This window comes from Lithobates pipiens, unplaced genomic scaffold (genome assembly GCF_037356315.1).
Source record: "Lithobates pipiens isolate NorthernLeopardFrog02 unplaced genomic scaffold, aLitPip1_a1.2 Scaffold_3, whole genome shotgun sequence".
Taxonomy (NCBI): Eukaryota; Metazoa; Chordata; class Amphibia; order Anura; family Ranidae; genus Lithobates; species Lithobates pipiens.
Genome location: NW_027507790.1, coordinates 195,322,580 through 195,340,576, shown reverse-complemented (window position 1 = coordinate 195,340,576; position 17,997 = coordinate 195,322,580). Strand labels below are relative to the sequence as shown.

General features: G+C 44.2%; 1 protein-coding gene across 5 annotated transcripts in view; it reads left to right on the top strand.

The window, feature by feature from the left end:
* KIF2A (kinesin family member 2A) overlaps positions 1-17,997 on the top strand; it is a 127,972-nt gene that overhangs the window by 100,522 nt on the left and 9,453 nt on the right. For all 5 annotated transcript variants that reach the window (XM_077462672.1, XM_077462673.1, XM_077462677.1 and 2 more), the window contains 3 exons: positions 562-712; positions 2,776-2,877; positions 17,333-17,468. In XM_077462672.1, the coding sequence (XP_077318798.1) occupies positions 562-712; positions 2,776-2,877; positions 17,333-17,468 (389 nt within the window). The remainder of the gene's footprint in view (positions 1-561; positions 713-2,775; positions 2,878-17,332; positions 17,469-17,997) is intronic.

Below are 17,997 nucleotides of genomic sequence, written 5' to 3'. Positions count from 1 at the left end.
GTTTTGCAATTTAACAATTGCAAAAAAAAAAAAAAAAACTGCAAGATAAAGGCGTAATGAGCTTTGTATGCATTATTGTTACCCAAGAACGAAGTCCCTGCAGCGGTCCTAGTCTCCCCCCGATGACGTTGCTCCCGCATGCGCGTGGGAGCCACCAGGAACAGCACCGCGATTGTCCGGCGCAGTGATGGCGTTGCCCCCGCATGCGCGTGTGAGCCGCCGGGAACAGCACAGTACAACTGAAGCAACAGCACGTATGTGCCATTGCTTCAGTTGGCTTAAGTGCGCATGTGCCGATGACGTCAGCACATGCAAATACAGGGATATCTCCTAAACCATGCAGGTTTAGGAGATATCCAGTGCAGCTTAGTGTAGCAGTGTAGTTTAAAGTGGTTGTAAAGGGTTTACAACCACTTTAAGCTTGGATGGAACATTGCTGATCATTTTACAAGGAGATCTATACAGGGGGCATTTTACATTAAGAATATTTGATTACATCATATGTTTATTTCTCACTGTCTCTTGTAGTAGATTGGTCTAATAAATCATCTTCTGTTTCAGAGTGAAAGAGCTGACTGTTGATCCAAATTGTGTTGGAGACCCGCGCCCCATGTTGCATCACGCCCCGAATCAGCTGGATGACCTGGAGTCACTGTGGGGAGTAGGCAGCTCTCCTCAGAGGGATGACCTCAAACTTCTGTGTGAACAAAATGTGGGTGGATTCCTTTATTACACCATCTGTTGCGATTCATGTCATTGCTGAATGCTGCATGGACTGTGTACATTTGGGAGGTCTATATGTATTTCATGTAGGGTTTGTTTTTTGTTTTGTTTTTTAACTGAGCAATTTTATGTCAGGTTATTATAATGTATCTCGTTTAACCTCTTCACACCTAAGGTTAGAACAAATGTTATTGCCTAAGCACAATTTTGCTACTTTGACCTGCATTGGTAAAACGATACATATCGTCACAATTACTTTGTGCAGCCAGGTGGATTATATCTTGTTTTCTTAAGGACACCTTGGTCTTCCTTCTTCTTCTTTTTTTTTTTTTTTTTTTTTTTTTTTTTTTTTATTCATTATTTTTTTTTTTTTTTTTTTTTTTTTAAGCGCCTGATTTTTAGTAATATCAAAGGAGAACTGGCCCAAAATGGTAAAAAAAAAGTAAAATTTAGCTGTATTTTTGTTACTATCATAAATTACCACCAAAGAACAACCCAAAAGAAATTCTCCTGCTTCTGGCGATTGCAGCGATACCACATATGTGTATGTTGTATGTACCCGTAGTACAGCCCAGAAACACTAGTGCGCGTTTGTTTTTTTTTTATCCCACACACGAACACTGATACTGATGCTAATTAAAAAATAAATTCCAGCCCAAAATATGCTGACCCTGACTTTTGACCCTCCTTTACCCAAACAGTAACCCTGGCACTGACTTGGAGAAAACCATCTTGGTATTTTTTTCTTCAAATTTTTTTTTTTTTCTTTTTTTTTTTTTTTTTTTTACGCCGGTTTATCTTTCTCTTTGTAGAGGAAAAAATAATGCATCTCTCTCCATTCACAGAGAGAAACACTTCACAGCGACTCATCACTGTGATGGCCAACCAGAGGCTAGCACAGCCATCAGGTGAGCCGGGAGTTCTGGGTCCCGATTGTTAGTACAAGACCCATGGCTCACAGTGAGACCACAGTCTCTGTGCTGGGAACATGCTGTGTAACACACTCCCAGCACAAAGACACATACACATATATGCGGCCCCATGAAAAAAGTCCAGTGCAGCTGCTTAGCCTTGATGGGATGGGGATCTACACATCCGGTGATCTGCTGCACGCCAGATCCTGCAGCACCGTCTACCCTTTTTAGCTCATCAACCAACTGCCTCTTATGGGTTATTGCAGCCGGCTCTCTGATGATGTGCCGCCATGTCTGTCCTCATCCAGCCACTGTGTGGAAGCCAATACCTTTTGGAGTATGTGATGTGGTTATTCCATGAGGCAATAAGAGCAGGGTGAGAGTGGAGTGTGAAGAGAAAAAAGGGTAAATAAATTAAACCAAATTTTTTTTTTTTTTGATTGGTAGTAATGGAGAGTTACAATACTGCAAAGTAATTTTTTGTGTGATGTTAAAGACACAGCAGCACTGAAAATGGCAGCCTCCTGTTATGTAAGGTCCAGGGCAATGTCTAGTACTCCATGTTGATCAGCTTCCTTCTGCTTATTCAAAGTCCTTAAAAACACCCAGCTACAAATGAGCACACATTTGGGATGTATTCACTTCCCAGAGAGGTATCTTGTCTCTGCTTTCGATGTAGCACATTGTCAGCTGGTAAGCAAGCTGCTGGTTAATGTTCCGATATATGAAAAGGTCCCCAAGGTAGGTGGAGGGGATGTTCTCTATCGGCGTATGAAGCATTGTTTAACTGCTTTTGTTCTTGTACAGTCCAGAAACATGAGCACCAAACATCTGGCACTTTTAAACTTGGAAGGGAATTTTAAGGGTGTTCCTACATAGAATAATGTTCGTTTGTGGATTACAGTGAAACTGTTCAAGATCTTTTCCAAAAAAAAACTCAATCGCCTATACACATGCCATTCCGCAAGCAAAGGGCTTTGAGCATAGTGCCTGTGCCTGTGTCTGTACTAGAATGAGTCTACTGTAAGTGTAGAGATCCGCATTCTATGCCAATACTTTTTGTACCATATACAATTGATGTCCATATCTTTTAGCTCAATATGATGTGGCAGCAATTATAATCTGTTCACATTTTCAGGAAGAAGAGGTGTCCCCACAGCTCTTCACGTTTCATGAAGCCGTGTCACAGATGGTGGAGATGGAAGAGCAGGTGGTAGAAGATCACAGAGCCGTGTTTCAGGTATGAAGGAAGTGATGTTATATATGCTTGAAATGTGATCATGCTCTAGACTTATTTCTCTTTCATTCATTGACAGACACAGGTCATTAACATTAACCCTCCTTGACCTTAGGGTTATCACGCCACCTTCAGGAGAGGACTAGGCAAAATATGTAACGCATGTAAAAACAGCAAGACTGCACAGAGCACCGATCAGAGGGTGGCCCCTCTGGCTTTAACCCCTCACCCTGCTTCCTGCAGCTCAGTTTTTTCTGACTATTGTAAAGTAAATTTACCTCAGGAGAGGCCGTGGCCATTTTCTTGTAGTCTTATGCAGTGTATGGGCTGTCGGCCATTTTCTAGAAGGTTCTGCGGCCATTTTCTTGGTGATTTTTGTGCCAATGATGGCCGACGGCCATTTTCTTGTAGCCTCAGCATGTTTTTACCTCTAGTGCTGGGTCTGTGTACCTCTTGAACAGCGCGGTTTTCACTCTGAGCACTTTGTGACTGAAACAGGGCAGAGTGGTCAGCGGCAGCACAGCGCAGCACTCGGTCAGGGTGGTGAGTCCTGCGGAGGGGCCCCTCAGCCTGTGAGCAGCTAGGAGGGTGGGATTTGTGTATCTTGCCTTAAGTCCCTAAGTTGTGGCAGGTGAGTGAGGGTCAGCATGGTGTCTCAAGCTGGTGCTTCTTCCCCAGACATCCCTGTTATTGCAACCGGCTCGCCTGCAAAAAATGCAGTGCCTATGTGCGCTTTGTCGGCGGTCCTGGAGAACTTGTTGCCAGGGTGGAAGCGGCGTGCAGGCACAAGGGGGTAAAAAAAAGCTTGATAAGTTCATCTACAAGGAATGGGGAAGCCCGCAGCAGGCCTTTTCAGTCCCAAGAAGAATGGCGGTGCGTTACCCCTTTGAGGCGAGCCTCCTGAAAAAATGGGCGTCTCCTTTGGTCGTTGACCCCCCGGTATCCAGGTTAAAGTAACCACGATTCCAGTAGAAGGGACTTCTGCCTTCAAGAACCCTGCTGACAGGACGGCCGAGGCAGTGGCCGGTCCATGTTTACGGTAGTGGGGTCAGCGTTATGACCTATGCTGGCCATGGCCTTGGTGTCGCAGACGCTTACTGAATGGGCAAAGTTGTTGCACCGTGAATTGGAGAAGCAACAGTCTCCCCCAGTCTGTGTAGAGCTGGCAGACCAGTTAGTGCATGGCCTTAAGTATATCTTTGATGCGGCCCTGGATACGGTCCCCCTGCTCTCTAGAGCATCTGTATCCGTAGTGGTGCTATGGCGCCTGATTTGGCTGAAATGCTGGTCTGCGGACCAGGCATCTAAAAAAAAAAAAACACTGGCGAATTTGCCCTTCCAAGGGGAGAGGCTTTTTGGCGCTTCGTTGGATGACATTATTAAAAAAATTATCGGGAAGAGCACGTTGCTCCCACAGTCCAGGAAGGGTAAGGAGCCACGCCGTAGGCAAGGGCCCTCTTTCCGCTCAGAAACTGCTTTTTCACCCGCCCGGGTCAGCAGATAAGCATTACCAGTTCAACAAGGAGCCTGCTGAAGGACAAAAGCATCCCAAACAAGTCTGCGAGCAAAAATGTTGCCGCAGGAAGGTTTCCCTCCGCCCAACTCTCGGGTGGGGGGGGGGGTCGCCTTCGGGAGTTGACAGCTCGGTGGACCTCTCTACTGTCCGACCAATGGGTCTGCGAACTGGTTTCATCTGGATACAAGATAGTTTTTCTTGTCCTCCAAACAGATATTTTTTTTCCCTCTAACCTACCTCTGCTTCGGGCTCATTGGGAAGCCCTGTTCGGGACAGTACAGGACCTGCTATTGCATGGGGAGATGGTACCTGTGCCTATGCCGGAAAGGTTTCAGGGATTCTACTCCAATCTGTTTGTAGTCCCCAAAAATTAAGGGGTACGTCTAATCCTGGACTTGAAGGCCCTCAACAGCTTTGTGAAAGTGCAAAGATTCAAGATGGAAATCGGTTCACTCCGTGGTCGCTGCACTCCATCAGGGGGACCTCCTGGCGTCCCTGGATATCCAGGACGTTTACTTACATGTACCCATATGCTTCAGGCATCAGGTTTCTGCGATTTGCAGTCGGGGAAGAACACTACCAGTTTGTGGCTCTCTGTTTTGGCCTGGCGTCAGCGCCCCGAGTCTTTACCAAAGTGTTAGCTCCAATTCTGGCACTGTTAAGGCAATGTGGGATCGCAATCGTAGGTTACCTGGAAGACCTCCTTCTGATGACAGCTTCCGCCTCAGAATTGAGGAAGGATGTAACGATCACCATACAGACTCTCCGGGAGTTTGGTTGGGTGCTGAACCTAAAGAAGTTGGTGTTGGTGCCGACTCAACACCTGGAGTACCTGGGCTTACTGTTGGACTCAGAAGCAAGAGTTTTTCTCCCTTCAGACAAGCTGCAGACTCTTCAAGCTGCGGTGAGGTTATTGGTGAACCGCAGGTGGTCGTCGCTGTGCTTCTGCATGTTCTGGGCCTTGTGGTAGCCACTTTCGAAGCGGTACCATACGCTCAATTTCACACTCGAGTCCTACAAAAGGAGGTTTCGTCAAAATGGGACAAATCCCCACTATTCCTGGATTGTCAAATTCGGGTGAGCCAGCTAGTCCGGGATTCCCTTCTCTGGTGGCTGAGGTCTCCGAACCTTCAGTCCGGGAGATTGTTCCTTCATCTCCATTGGACGGTGATCACAACGGACGCCCACCTGACTGGTTGGGGTGAGGAGGGGGATGTTCTGGGAGTACAGTCGGCCCAGGGCCTTTGGTCGCGGGAAGAATCCCAACTGCCGATCAATGTGCTTGAGCATCGGGCGATCAGGCTGTGCCTCTCCACATGGTCAAGGAGGCTACAAGGGCGTCTGATCAGGATCCAGTCTGACAACACCACGGCGGTGGCGTACCATCAAGGAGGAACAAGGAGCTCAGCTGCAGCACGGGAGGTCACGCACATCCTCCAGTGGGCAGAGCGACCCGTGTCGGCTCTGTCGGCCATATACATCCTGGTCGTAGAAAGCTGGCAGGCGGACGACTTAAGTCGTCAGATGCTGGACCCAGGGGAATGGTCCTTACATCCTGAGGTATTCCGGCTCCTTTACCTAAGGTGGGGTACACCAGATGTGGACCTCCTAGCCTCTCGGCTCAGTCGGAAGGGGCAGGGGTTTGTATCCAGGACAAGAGACCCCTGGGCGGACTCGTCAGACACGTTGGTGGCTCCATGGGGGCATTATTGCCGGATGTCCGCTGCGAAAGAACTTTCTATCGCAAGGTCCGATACTTCATCCTGCTGTAACTTCGCTGGTTTTAACGGCATGGCTGTTGAAAACCAGGTGCTAAGGGACCGAGGTCTGTCGGACTCAGTAATTTCCACTTTGCTGAGGACAGCTGAAGTCGTCTTCTCGGAAGATTTACCATCGTGCGTAGAAGGCTTACATCTCCAATGTGTGAGGAGATGGGGTGGCGTCCGCGCACTTATTCCGTTTCCAGGATCCTGCTGTTTTCGCAGCGAGGAGTGGGTCAGAAACTTGCCTTGAGCACCATCAAGGGACAGATATCAGCCTTGGCTGTCTTTTTCCAACATCCCTTGGCGACTCACTCATTGGTGGGTACTTTTGTGCAGGGGGTTTGACACGTAGTCCCTCCAGTTCGACCCCCACTACCTCCCATGGGATCTGAATCTGGTGCTATCGGAGCTCCAAAAACCGCCATTTGAAAACATTAGGGAGATTCCCTTGTTGACTCTTTCTCAGAAAGAAGTCTCCCTAGTGGCTATTACATCTGCCAGGAGGGTTTCGGAGTTGGTGGCCTTGTCATGCAAGTCTCCCTACTTGGTCATCCACAAGGATAAGGCAGTTCCATGTCCGCAGCCCTCTCTCCTTCCAAAGGTGGTTTCGGCATTCCATCTAAATGAGGACATCGTGTTATCATCCTTTTGTCCTAAGCCGACGCACCCAAAAGAGGTCGCCTTACATTCCCTGGATGTGGTCCGGGCCCTACAGGTGTATATGTCTGCTACGGCTCCCTTCTGGAAGTCAGACTCTGTTGGTTTCGGTTGCTGGTCTAAAAAAAAAGGTCTGGCGGTCTCGTCGTCCACCATTTCTAGGTGGATCAGACAGATCGTGGTTCAGGCCTATGCCTTAAAGGGGTGGGTGCCCCCTTTTCCTGCCACTGCTCATTCCACCAGGGCAATTGGAACCTCCTGGGCTTTCCGACATCAATCGTCTGTCTCCCAGGTGTCTAAGGCTGTGACTCGGTCCTCTATTCACACTTTCACTAAATTCTACAATGGTGACGTATGCGCACATCTTCGGATGCTTGTTTTGGCCACAAAGTTTTGCAGGCGGCTGTTTAAGGTTGCAAATTATGCTTTCTTAAGTTACAAGTTTTGTTGTAAAGGCAACTTTTGATGCATAAGTTGGCCGCAGCTTTGATGTTGGCCGTTTAAGATGGCAACTCCTCTATTGAGGTGTTCCTTTTGATGTGGGTGAAGTTATGTTTTGCTGTTTCCACCCCTCGTTTTTGGACACTGCTTGGGGACATCCTCAAGGTCAAGAATTAAGGAACTGTGTCCATCAATGAACAAAAGAGAAAAATGGGATTCTTGTATTCACCATAAAATCCTTTTCTCTGAAGTTCATTGACGGACATAGCTCTCACCCCTCCTGTTTATGTTTGTACTGCTTTTTGACTAATTGAGCTGCAGGAAGCAGGGTGAGGGGTTATAGCCAGGGGGACTGCCCCCTGGATGGTGCTGCCTAGTCCTCTCCTGAAGGTGCCATCATAACCCTAAGGTCAAGGATTAAGGAGCTGTGTTCGTCAATGCACTTCAGAGAAAAGGATTTTACGGTGAGTACAAAAATAAAAAAATTTTTATCCTATCCTTTGTTCATTGTATTACCTCCTCTTTTAACTCCTCTTTAGCGTTTGATGCTCTGAAATTTTGTTATTTATGACAGTATTCTCTGTTATGTTGTAGCCAAATAAATGTAATTTTCCTATGAAGGATGTGTCAAGGGCAATATTGGGTGTCATTTCACCCGAAGTGATATTTGGTAGTTCATGTTTGCTATTTTATTCTTATGGGGGGAAATCTTTACTGGTCTAATAGACGGAGTAGAGCAGCATAATTGATGTATTGATCAACTATATAGACTGACCATCATAGCACGCTGACCAGCTAAATGCGATGCCTGTTCTGAGCTATGAACAGCAATCTATGATCAGCAGCATTTCATGCTGCTGATCATAGATTGAAATTCTGAAATTGAGATTGAAATGTCGGCAGGGGTGCACTAGTGACAGTCTTTAAAATCTTTAAAATTGAACTTTGGTGATTTATGTAGTCTGAGAGAGTGTCCGTTCCATTTTGTGATTTATTTACCCTTGTTAACAACTTGACCTCTGGAAGATTCCCCCCCTTCATTAACCAGGCCATTTTTTATTTTATTTTTGCACTATAAATAAAATACTGACCATTTTGAAAAAAAAAAAAAAGATTTTTAATTTCTGCTATAAAACATATGCCAAGCTAAAAACACATTTATAAATTTAGGCCAATATGTATTCCGCAAACCAATTAATATACGCTTATTGGGGTTAAAAAAAATCCCAATAAGCGTATATTGGTTTGCGCAAACAATATACCATCTACAAACTATGGCATAAATACTGGAATTATTTTTTGTTTTTATAGTGGTAATCAGCGACTTATAGTGGGACTTCAAAATTGCGTCAATCAGACACTAACTGACAATTTGTAGGAACCAGTGAGACTAATATAGTGATCAGTGCTAAAAATATGCACTGTCACTGTACTAATGAAACTGGCTGGGAAGGGCTTAAACATCTAGGGAAATCAAAGAGTTAACTGTTTCCCTATCCAGCGTTTTTGTGTACTAGGGGCAGTGATGCTTTTTATTCACAAAATCCATCACAAAGCCTTGTTTACGTATACATATAGTGATATATATATGTGTATGTATATATGTGTGTGTGTGTATATGTGTGTATATGTGTGTGTGTATGTATATATATATATATATATATATATATATATATATATATATATATATATATATATATATATATATATATATATATATATATATATATATATATATATATATATATAATTATAAAATGTGTGCATGTGATTCTGCGCAGGAGGACCGCCCTGTAGCAGTATACAGTTGTGCTCATAAGTTTACGTACCCTGGCTGAATTTATGATTTCTTGGCCATTTTTCCGAGAATATGAATGATGACGCAAAAACACTTTTCACTCATGATTAGTGTTTGGCTGAAGCCATTTATTATCAATCAACTGGGTTTACTCTTTTTAAATCATAATGGCAACAAATTACCCAAATTACCCTGATCAAAAGTTTACATACCCGTTCTTAATACCGTGTATTGCCCCCTTTAACATCAATGACAGCTTGAAGTCTTTTGTGGCATTTGTGGATGAGGCTCTTTATCTCCTCAGATGGTAAAACTGCCCATTCCTTTCCTGTAAATTCTTGGGCTGTCTTGCATGAACTGCATGTTTTTGAGATCTCCCCAGAGTGGCTCAATGATATTAAGGTCAGAAGACTGCGATGGCCACTCCAGAACCTTCACTTTATTCTGCTGTAACCAATGACCGGTCGACTTGGTCTTTTGTTTTGGATCCTTGTCATGTTGGAGTGTCCCATGGGCAGCATCCTGGCTGACTAATGCAAATGTTCCTCCATTATTTTTTGATAACCTTCTGCATTCTTCTTGCCATCAATTCTGACCAAAATTCCTGTGCCTTTGTAGCTCACACATCCCCAAAACATCAGCGATTCCCCCTCCAATGTTTCACAGTAGAAATGGTGTACCTTTCATCATAGGCCTTGTTGACTCCTCTCCAAATGTAGCGTTTAGCGTCTTGGCAAAAAAGCTTTATTTCTTTTGCATGCATCATGGCACACAGAGTTAGGCTAATATTACCTGCTGGGTTATACTTCATCTTCAGGTAAATGGACACCGGTAGATCAAAGGTCTTTAGACAGGAAGTGATCCCCCTATATACAGTAACCCCTCCCATACAGAAAGTACTTCGGTTTTTTTACCAGTGTCTGCAAGGTGGATAGCACGGTTGTTTGAGCTCTCTGGGCTCCAGGTCTCTAGTCCTACAAACGGTTCTTAAATTAATCAATGGACTGGCTGATGGGATCCATTTGACGCAGGCTTTATATGCTTAGATAAATGGTACCCAAGCCTCGCAAAGAAGACTCAAGATCCTGGGAGGTTTTGCCTGTAATGGTGCCTTCGGCGATGGACCCTGCGGAGTAGAATCCTGGACACCACAGCGCTAAGGCATTCCTGCAGGGTTCTGTACAGGTCCAAGGGAGTGGACCCTAAACATGAAAAGGGTACCCAGTCCTTGAAGGTCCTCAAGTGACAGGAACCCGCTGTGAAGGTGCGAAGATTGGGTCTTTATTTCTAAGTTGCCCTGCACCTGGATGGGTAAGTGAAACCCCTTTATCCACTTATTGTGGGGTGTCCCAGTGATTGTAACAATCAGTCAAGCTAGCTAGAGGCTGGTCACCTGTGTGCTGTGGCCATATGGGATAGTTTTGGGCTAGCTGTGGGTGTTTGTAAAGTTTTCCTTTTATTGCTTGTGTCTGGCTGTTTGTTACCTTTATGATGGCGAACAACAGTGCGCCATTTCGCCTTGGTTCGCCATGGTGCACGTGCATTCACAAGAGTGCCACTGGGCTTAGCCGTTTGGCGGCCATGGCGCATGCACCATAGCCTTTATCTAGATGTAAAGAGATTTGCGCCATACGCAAATACAACCATGTGCGTGGGCGCACGCATGTACAGAACCGTTCCAGTGCACCACCAGCTTATTTAAGCTGTATATGCCAAGCATGCGGTGCTTCCAGAAGGCAGCTGTGGGACACAGAGCAGGCTCTGAACCAGGCATTTGCAGCAGTGTATTTCTCCTTACCCGGGTCACGTGAGTCATCAGGTGTTGCTTGGCAGGCTAAAGGTGCTTAGCAGGATTGTTGCATAGGGGCTTGGCGAGCCTTATTAAAGGCTCTCCCATCTGAGGTGTGTTTAACCCTTTCATGACTAAGCCTATTTTTGACATTTTGGTGTTTACAAGTTAAAATCCGTATTTTTTGCTAGAAAATTACTTGGAACCCCCAAACATTATATATATTTTTAGTAGAGAATCTAGGGAATAAAATGGCGATTGTTGCAATATTTTATGTCTCATGGTATTTGTGCAGCGGTGTTTTAAACGTAACTTTTTGGGAAAAGGGACACTTTCATGAATTAAAAAAAAAAAGAAACCGTAAAATTAGCCCAATTTTGTATAATGTGAAAGATGATGTTACGCCGAGTAAATAGATACCAAACATGTCACACTTAATTGCATGCACTCGTGGAATGACAACACACTACGGTACCTAAAAATCTCAATAGACGCTTTAAATTTTTTTTACGGTTACCAGGTTATGCTTACAGAGGAGGTCTAGTGCAAGAATTATTGCTCTCGCTATGTCAATCGCGGAGATACCTCATATGTGTGATTTGAACACCGTTTACATATGCGGGCGCGACTTCCGTATGCGTTTTCTTTGCTGTGCGAGCTCGCAGCAACGGGGGCGCTTTAAAAAAAAAAATGTTTTCCTATTTATTTTAAAATTAATAGTTTTTTTTTAATTGCTGTCACAAGGAATGTAAACATCCCCTGTGACAGTAATAGCTGGTGACAGGTACTCTTTATGGAGGGATCGGGGGTCTAAAAGACCTCCAATCCCCCCTTTGCACTTCAAAGTATTCAGATTGCCGTTTTGAATACTTTTTTTTTTTTTTTTTAAATCCTGCGCCATTGGCAGCCGAGTAAACGGGATGTGACGTCATGACGTCATTTCCGTGTTTACGATTAGGATGCTGGAATGAAGCCGCTTACGGCTTCATTCCAGTCTGTCCCTAGCCGCCAGAAGCGGCGGTTTGTTAATCGGGGCTCACGATTGAACGGGAGCCCCGGTAAGAGCGGCGGTAGGAGGGGACATCCCCTCCCGCTCCTCCGGCATAACAGCCGAGCACCTTTTAGCCGCATCGGTTGTTATGGCTTAAAAGCCGATCGCCAGCTCTGAAAGACCGTACCGGGATGATGCCTGCAGCTGCGAGCATCATCCCAGTATAACCCCCGGAAGCCGAGGCTGCATATCTGCGTATGCTCGGCGGCAAGGGGTTAATACTACACCCAGATACTCTTTTTGTGGCTAGTAACTGTCTTAAAAAAAGAGGAGCGGGACTAACACTACAGAGAAGGGCACACGTATGTCATCAGTAGTTTCTGATCCTAGTCGTATCCCCTGACAGACCAGAGGCTTCTGGGCAATCTGGGCCAGTTTGCCTATCTGGTATTGTACCTACAGTCAATACTGCTGCTTCACCCTTTATCTCCAAGGATAAACTGTCCTCAGCCCTACCTGGGTTAGAGCACAGGATTGCTGGCATGATGGTCTCCATCCCGCTGGGTGGCAAGAAGCGTGGCAGATCCCCCTCCCCGGAGCCTCCTAATTTGGAGCATTATTGGGTTGAGGATGGGAAAGAGCTAAACGCTCAGGCTTCTTTGGAGGGCCTGACAGATGAGTCTACTTCCGAGCAATCTGGACGAGAAGATATTCAGTTGATGTCTGCCCCTCAGTCGCAAAGGATTTTGGTCCTGGCTCTTACCGAAATGGTTCGTTCTGCTTTTAAGTTGCCTCTTGCAGAGGTTACCAAGCCCCCCTGGTCCTCTTTGGGGTCCCTGAGGCCTCTTCAGGCTGCAAAGGCTTTCCCCTTACACCCTCTGTTGTATACTGATTGGGAATATCCCGACAGGATTGTTGTTCCTCTTTAAGAGGTTTTCACTTTTTATATCCCATGGATGAAACGTTTAAGTAGAGCCCAAAAAAAAAAAATAGAGCATGCCAGCCATAGATGCAGCAGTCTCTTCCTTAAACAAGAACTTAACTTGTCCGGTAGATAATGCACAGGGCTTGAAAGTCACTGACAAGAAATTGTAGTTATTAAAAATTCCTTTGGCCAGTTCAGATATTCAGCCAGCTGTTGCAGTAATTGGTATCTGCCAGTCCGTAAAGGATCAGATCAGACGGCCTGACAGGCCTAACCGGAAGGATGATCTGGCTGAAAATAAGACAGATATTCCTCGAGCACTATGTTTTTGCTGTTGATGCCTTAAAAGGATTCAATACAGCATATGTCTCGTTTGGCTTTCTTGTCTGTACATATGTGCAAACTTTTGTGGCAGGTTTCTCCTTTCATGGGGGAATGTTAATTTGGTGATAATTTGGAAGAGTTATCTACTTCCTGTGGAGAAAAGCACCAGGCATCCCTTGTTTAAAACCTCAGGGACTGCTTCCTCAAATGTCTCGGTGCCAAAGCAGTTCCGCCCCCAGCAGGGCACTAGGACCAGGGGTAAGCCGCAGACCCACGGCTAGAAAAAGGGTATAAAACTCTTCTAAACTCAGCACCAAGTCCTCCTTTTGAGGGGACGCCCCCACTCTATCAGGTGGGTGGAAGGCTGCAGCACTTTGCGGACATTTGGAGTACAATAGTTCAAGATGAGTGGATCACCTCAACTATATCCTGCGGTTACTTTGGGGATGGCCAGGTTCAACAACACGCTACAGCAGTTTGTGTCCCAAACAAGAGATCCTCTGGAAATCAGAGCAGATGCTCTGCTAGTTCCATGGAGCCAGCTTTCCCTCCGATCCCTCTCCTTCCACATTTGTTGCACAGGAAGAGGGGGTTCCAGTCATTCTGGTGGCACCAGCCTGGCCCAGAAGGCCCTGGTTCTACTTCTAGGTCGCCCTGATCTACTGTCTCAAGGTCCTATATTCCACCCCAATTTACAGTCTCTAAATTTGACGGCATGGCTATTGAAGCCAGGGTGTTAAAGGACCATGGCATCTCAAGACCAGTGGTGCCTACTCTAGTGAATGCTAGAAAAGCTGTCACTAGGAGGATCTATCATAAGGTCTGGAAGACTTATATTGCTTGCTGTGAAGCCCAAAAAATTGCATCCTCGGAAATACGTGATTGGGAGAATTCTCTTTTTTCTACAGCCAGATGTGGAAATCAGATTGGTTTTGAGCACAGCCTCCCATTCACTGGTCCGAACCTTTATGCAGGGGGGGCAAATCGCTTGCTTTCCCCCATTAGGTCACCTATGTGTCCTTGGAATTTGAACTTTGTGCTGTCTATGTTACAGAAACAACCATTTGAGCCTGTCAAGGAAATTCCATTAGACTTGCTGACACGCAAGCTAGCCTTCCTGATGGCCATCACCACATACTTGATCCTTTACCACGACATGGTCGTGTTACGACCTGTTCCGTTCTTTTTGCCAAAAGTGGTGTCGGCCTTTCATTTAAATTGGGACATTATTTTGCCTTTTTTTTTTCCTCTCGGCCTCGTTCGGCAGAAGAGATCACTGCATTCTTTGTATGTTGTCCAGGTAGTCAAGGTTTATTTGTCTAAATCTGCAGAGATCTGAGGTTCAGACTCCTTTTTTTGTTTTACTAAAGGGACCCAAGAAGGGGCAGGCAGCTACCATTGCCAATTGGGTCCATCAGTTGGTCATTCAGGACTATGGTCTGAAATGTAAAGCTCCTCCCTTTAGAGTGAGGGCTCATTTTACCAGGGGTGTAGGAACTTCCTGGGCTTTTCGCCATCAGGTATCTCTGGCTCAAATTTGTAAGACTGCTAACTGGTCTTCAGTGTATACGTTCACTAAACTTTATTAAGTGGATGTTCAAGCAGCCGAGGAGTTAGCTTTCGGCTCCCGTATAAGGGATGATGGCTATTGTTTGGCAGGGTGTCTCCCTCCCTTCAAGGCTGTTGCTCTGGGAAGTCCCGGCAGGTAATGAATATTATCCTAACTCTGTGTCCCATGATGTATGAAAAAGAAAATAGGATTTTTTTCGTCATACTTGCCTGTAAAATCCTTTTCTTTGAGTACATCATGGGACACAGAGGTCCCTCCCCCTATTTTGAGGATTCAGTGCTTGCTACAAAACTGGAGTACTTCCTGTTTGGAAGGGGTTATATAGGGGATCACTTCTTGTCTAATGACCTTTTGTCTACCAGTGTCCATTCACCTGGAGGGGAAGTATAACCCAGTAGGTAATGAATATTGGTGTAACTCTGTCCCATGATGTACTAAAAAAAAAGAAAAATAAAATAAAATAAAAAGATTTCACAGGTATGATGAATAAAACATTTTTGATCTCATCACTCCAAATGACTGTGCCAGAAGATTTGACTCTTGTCTCTGTGCTGTTTTGGCGTATTGTAAAGGGGATTTTTTTTTTTTTGGCATTTGCGTAGTCGTGGATTTCCTCTTACTTGACCCTGCAGCCCGTCCTTCAAGTGCCTCCTTATTGTGCACAATGAAACCGCTACACCACATATTTTCAGAGTCCTGTATTTCACATGAAGTTATTTGTGGGTTTTTCTTTGCATCCCGAACAATTTTCCTGGCAGTTGTGGCTGAAATTTTAGTTGGTTTCAACAGAACCCCTCATTTTCCACTTCTTGATTAGAGTTTGAACCTTGCTGATTTGCATTTATCAATTCCTTGGGTAGCTTTTTATTAGAGGTCGACCGATGTGGGTTTTTCTCCGGCCGATGCCGATATTTAGAAATCATGGCGGCCGGCATATGATGCCGATTTTTTTTTTTTTTTTTTTTTTTGGCCGATATGTTAGGCCGATTTTTATTATTTTTTATTAATTTTTTTTATCCCCCTTCATCTCATAAAACCTAACAGACACCTTTCCCACTGGGCGTTTTTTTAGGCGCTTTTGGGCTAAAAATAGCGCCTGTAAAGTGCCTGCAAAACGGCTCCCCTGCAGTCTGTGTGAAAGACAGTGCTTTCGCACTGCGGCGATGCGCTGGCAGGATGTTAAAAAAAAAAAAGTCCTGCAAGCAGCACGTTTGGAGTGGTGTATACCAATCTTCCACCACTCCTGCCCATTGATATTAATGGGCACCACTGCCGAAGCGCATGCAATTTGGCAGCGGTGCTTCACAGACGCATTTAACCTCTTCTTCGGCCGATAGCTAGGTTATATGCGCGCCACTAGCAGCCGAATAGCACCGCTAAAATGATGGTAAAGCGCTGCTAAAACTGGCAGCATTTTACCATCAACGCCTGCCTGCTCCAGTGTGAAAGCAGCCTATAAAATAAAAACAGGTAGTCAAAACTTTTGGACGAAAAAAAAATGGGCTAACTTTACTGTTTTAGTGTGTGTGTGTTTTTTTTTTTTTTTTTTTTTATCATTTAGTGTATTTTTTTTCCCCCCAAAAAAAAATGCATTTGAAAGACCTCTGCGCAAATGTGTGAAAATGTTGCAACAACCACTATTTTATTACCTAGGATCTCTGCTAAAAAAAAATATATATATATATATATATATATATATATATATATATATATATATATATATATATATATATAATCTCATTTTTTGGGGGGGTCTAAGTGATTTTCTGGCAGAAAATACAGGACTTTTACTTGTAAGCAACAAGTGTCAGAATAAATTTAGTCTTTAAATGGTTAAACTGAGAACTCTACACACTGAGATGAGTTCATTCAGAAGTGTAAACATTGTATCTTTTTGCTCTTTTCTTGGCAGCCTGCCCAGAGAGGAAACAAGTCATTTCTATGAAGACTCAGGCAACTTACACTGACTTCTTTTACAGAAGTCATTTCCAAGTCACGCTGTTCTAAATCGGCCTTTTTATCAGCTCAATCGGCCGATGCTGATTAAACTACAAATATCGGCCGATATATCAGTCGACCTCTACTTTTGATATCCCTTTCCTGTTTTATGCAGTTCAACTACCTTTTCCCACAGATCCTTTGACAATTCTTTTGCTTCCCTTATGACTCAGAATCCAGAAACATCAGTGCAGCACTGGATGAAAGATGCAAGGGTCTGTCCGGAGTTCAGAAACTCATTGACCTTTTAATAGCCATTCAAACCCCTTTGTGTCAACTTGTGTGCATGTTATCAGGCCAAAATCACCAGGGTATGTGAACCTTTTTATCATGGTCATTTGGATAGTTTCTGTTGCCATTGTGATTTAAATAAGAGTAAACACATTTGATAATAAATGGCTTTAGGCAAACAATGAGTGAAAGAAATGTTTGTGTTATCATTCATATTCTCTGAAACGTGGCCAAAAAATCATAAATTCTGCCAGGGTATGTAAACTTATGAGCATAACTGTATACGCTATGGGGTGGTCTGGAACTGGTCAAACTGGCATATTTGAAATTACGTCTGGAAAGCAATTGGGTTAGTTTACTGAAGTCAAGTTTTTTTGTTTTTTTTTCCCATGGTCCTCCAGTCCCAGGCCCCCAAGAAAATCCATTTAGATTTAGAAGTTGTTTTGTCTCAACAGGAGTCCATCCGATGGCTGGAAGATGAGAAGGCTCTACTAGAGATGACAGAGGAGGTAGATTATGATGTGGATTCATACGCTACACAGCTGGAAGCAATCCTGGAGCAAAAAATTGACATTCTAGCGGAGTTAAGAGGTATGTACACTGTGGTGGCGTGGGCTGATTTTGAAAAATTTGCCACAAAAATTTTTTGTAATTGCATAATTAAAATAAACTTCAACCAGGCAGTTTGGCTAAATATACATTTGAAATTCTTTACTTGGCAAAATATGGCAACAAATCTACTCTTGTGTAATTATCAAAGTCTATGCTGATAGACAATGAGGCAATTTGCAAGGAATATGCAACTTCCCAACAGATACAGGCTAAATGTAGCTCCCAAAAGTAAAATGATAGGGTGATAGTGCAAACAACTCAACTATAGCAATTAAACAATATGTGCAACCAAAAATATATCATTTCAAAATAAATCATGAAACACCTAAAATAGTGCCAAAGACAAATATCACAGAAGAAAAGTGTCCATCAAAGGCTCAACAAAGATTATTCATCAGCGTGATATGGATTTATCCACCGATGAAACAATTTAAATGAAAGATGCGCACTGTAACTTCTATAACCCAAATATAGTGCTTACCAAAATGTATAACCCCCAATCAGAAGC